We start from the raw sequence: 3,573 nt of genomic DNA on the forward strand, positions 1-3,573 counted from the left end.
GTGTCAATTCATACAAAATTGGTATGATATTCGCAACTGCAAACTTCGCTTACAATATTGCAGATGATCATAATAAGCCGTGTAAGCGTTGTCGCGTCCCTTCATCGCATGATCAAATCAACGGCTAGCTTTCGGACAGCGCAATTTTCAAAATAGAGAAAAATCCACGAAATTGAAACGCGAACTATGCTTGAAGTATTTATCTTGCTTGAACATCCGGAGTGAGCTCTGTAAATGCCGACACGTTGTCTACTCTCTCACGTGTAGAGGCATCACCGAAACGTTACTCAATAGGAATAATATTGGTGAATGCGCCGCGCAGAACGTCAGCAGACGCATTTTGTGCGTGAAATTGATAACCTTACCAACTTTGATTGTTTTATAGCTTTTCTAACGCAATAGCACAGAACATTAATATAGCGTAAATGGTTAGAAAACTGTCACTGAAAGCTAAAGACTAACCCTTGCGCCTAGACTAATATTAATGCAGGGGAAATCTACCACCTAGTTTAGCTTGGAGAAATCGGAAAGACCAAACTCCTACACGAATGCAGGCTCCTAGCGAATACAGCGAATGATGTTGTTGCTAACAGTTACTCTTTCCATCCTTCGACAATCACCGGCTACAGGGGCGAATGAACTGGCCAGAGCCGCAAGTCTAGATTGGTTGTTCTAATTAGGCTGTTGGGCGCAAAATTTCGAAACGAATAACTGAGTAATGGGAAAAGGTCAGCGCCCAGCAATGTGTCCAGGATGGAGGTGTGGGCGGTCTAAGAGAAACGTTTCACAAATAAGTGACTAAACGGACGCTTCAAACTGAATGCTTAGAGGTATTCACATTTGTTTAGCTTATATATGATCCATGCTTTTCGCGCTAGCGGTGTACTATCCTAGTGCTGTACTATACTACCCGCCACACCTCGGCCACAACCTTTTGGTTCATGGACCGATTTGAGAATCTGGTGAAAGCTTACTGGCTCTCTGCCCCGCAGTAAAAAATCACATTATGCGCATAAACAGGAAAAATTTGAGAATTCCCTGTCACTTTACCGCCCTGTAAATCCATCCCACCTGACCCTAAACAGTCCATGGACCACAGTTAAGAACTCTCTTCTCTAGTTGGATGTACTTATCTATTGATGTAGATTAGAAGGTATAGCCAATTTCATTCCACTATTCTCTCCACAACAGCCAAAGAGGCATTGTCCTGTCTGCAATGCCGCTGGCGCGCTGGGCCTCGAGTGGTTGTGTACGCGAACTGTCATCGCTATGTGCGGTTCTTGTAATGTATGGTGCTTGACGTTGTGTATTATATATATGATATATATATATGTAAACGTATAAGTAATACCGTGTATATAGATATATATAGAGTGTACAACGGAAAATACGGGAAAACTAAGTGCTATATATATAAGTCTCTATAGCCTCTCTAGTTCACATCTCTATGAATACCCGATGAGGCGTTCTCGCAACGACGTCATATAAGATATTAAGCGCGGCGACTCTAGAGTAAGGACAACAATCAGTGACCTCTAGCGGCGTGCTCTCGGCGGACATGGCCGTGAAGCCGACGATGTCGCTGAAGTAGATCGTCGCCGCCTCGAACGACTCCGGGTCGACGGCCTCTCCCCTCATCAGCTGCCGAGCGACGGGTCTGAAGTAACAAGCACACGTCGGCGTCAACGTCGTCGGCATCCACCACGGCTGCACCCCCGTCGTCGCCACCGGCAACCGCCGCCCCCGTCGTCGGCAACGACGACCTCCCTCCCTCGTCGTCGGCACCGCCCCCCCTGCCGTCGCCACCGACAACCCCCCTCTGTCGTCGCCACCAATCATCTCCCTCCCTCGTCGTCGGCACCCTCCCCCGTCGTCGGCACCGATCAACCCCCGTCGTCGTCGTTGCCACCCCCTCCGTCGCCGTCGGCGCAAAACGTCGACGGACGTAATATCGACTGCCGACGCGTCGATATTTATTACGCAACCGTGGCAACTCCGGACAGAGCTCAGCCGACGCGCGTGTTTGTTTTGGCGACGACGCCGACGACGACCGTCGCCACTGAATTGAAATCGTTTCGCTCGTATTTGGGACGAAAGCGAGTGAGCAAACATGGCGGATAACGCCGAGCAAACCACGGCTGAGATAAATCAGTGAGGGGAGGGGGAGGGGGACCCGACGCATGACGGTGATTCTACTAGGAGCATCTATTCGATTTTATTATATTCTATTAATGTGATTCTTCAATTTCTACGAGGAGCAAACATGGCGGACAAAGCCGAGCAAACCACAGCTGAGATAAATCAGTGAGGGGGAGGGAGAGAAGGGGGAGGGGAGGGGCAGAGGAAGGGAGAGGGAGGAGACGGGGACCCGACGCAACGGTAATTCTACTAGGAGCATCTATTCTATTCAATTATACTCTATGAATGTGATTCTGCAATTTCTACGAGGAGCAAACATGGCGGACAAAGCCGAACAAACCACGGCTGAGAAAATAAGTGAGGGGTGAGGCAGGGAAGGGGAGAGCGAAGGAAGGAGGAGGGAGGGGAGGGGATGGGAAGGAGTGAAGGGATGGGAACGTGGATGGGAAGGGAGGGGGAGGGGAGGAGAGGGGAGGGAAGAGGAGGGGAGGGGAGATAGATAGGAGGGAGAAGGGAAAGGAGGAGGGATGGAAAGGGGGAGGGAGAGGAGGGGATAGAGGGAGGGTGAGGGGGAAGGGGAGAAGATGGGAAGGAGGATGGGAAGGGGAGGGGAGGGGAAGGGAGCGGAGGGTACGGGAGAGAGGGAGAGAAAGGAGAGGAGAAAGAGGAGAGGGATGGAAGGAGGGGAGTGAAGAGTGAGGGGAGAAGAGGGGGAGGAAGGGGGTAGTGCGACGCATGACGGTAATTTTATAGAAGAAACGTAATCGAAAAACATAAGTGATCGCAGAACGATGGTTGCCTTACTGCGCGTATTGCGGAATACTAGAAACTACAAAAAAAAACAGTGGTGACAGTGTTGCTTATTGTGGGAAGCTATAGAAAAAAGCAGAAGTTACGGTTCGTGTAACGGACATCGTTTGTTATTGCCCATTGTAGAAAACAGCAAAAAAACACAACGGCTGTGCTATTATTGTACAGAAAGCTTAAAAAGCGCTGAAATATTACAGTTCGCCGGGCGAGCAATGGTTGTGATCCTGCGTATTGCATACAACGAGACAAATGCATTAGTTGTGGTGCTGCATATTGCAAAAAGCTGAATTCGTCTTGAATTTATGCGTTTTGAATAGCCGATGGTTCTGCGATGGAAAGCATGTCAAATCATTTCACCATGTAAATCTGCTTTTCCGATCCACGAAATACCTGAATGGTCTCGCGCCCCCCACCCTTCCTACGATCTCTAGCTCTCTCTCGTTCTTGCTTGCGCGCTCTCTCTCTCTCTCTCTTTTTCTCTCTCTATCTATCTATCTATCTATCTATCTATCTATCTATCTATCTATCTATCTATCTATCTCTCTATCTATCTATTTATCTATCTATCTATCTATCTATCTATCTATCTATCTATCTATCTATCTATCTATCTATCTATCTATC

At 48.3% G+C, this 3,573-nt stretch overlaps 1 protein-coding gene across 1 annotated transcript in view; it reads right to left on the reverse strand.

The window, feature by feature from the left end:
- The window catches only part of LOC106816265 (guanylate cyclase 32E-like), a gene marked incomplete at its 3' end in the record, with an annotated part of 43,868 nt that overhangs the window by 1,477 nt on the left and 38,818 nt on the right, over positions 1-3,573 (reverse strand). Inside the window, exon 10 of the mRNA XM_014820845.1 lies at positions 1,524-1,657. Within this exon, the coding sequence (XP_014676331.1) occupies positions 1,524-1,657 (134 nt within the window). The remainder of the gene's footprint in view (positions 1-1,523; positions 1,658-3,573) is intronic.

Source organism: Priapulus caudatus, unplaced genomic scaffold (genome assembly GCF_000485595.1).
Source record: "Priapulus caudatus unplaced genomic scaffold, Priapulus_caudatus-5.0.1 Scaffold1332, whole genome shotgun sequence".
NCBI classification, from domain to species: Eukaryota; Metazoa; Priapulida; class Priapulimorpha; order Priapulimorphida; family Priapulidae; genus Priapulus; species Priapulus caudatus.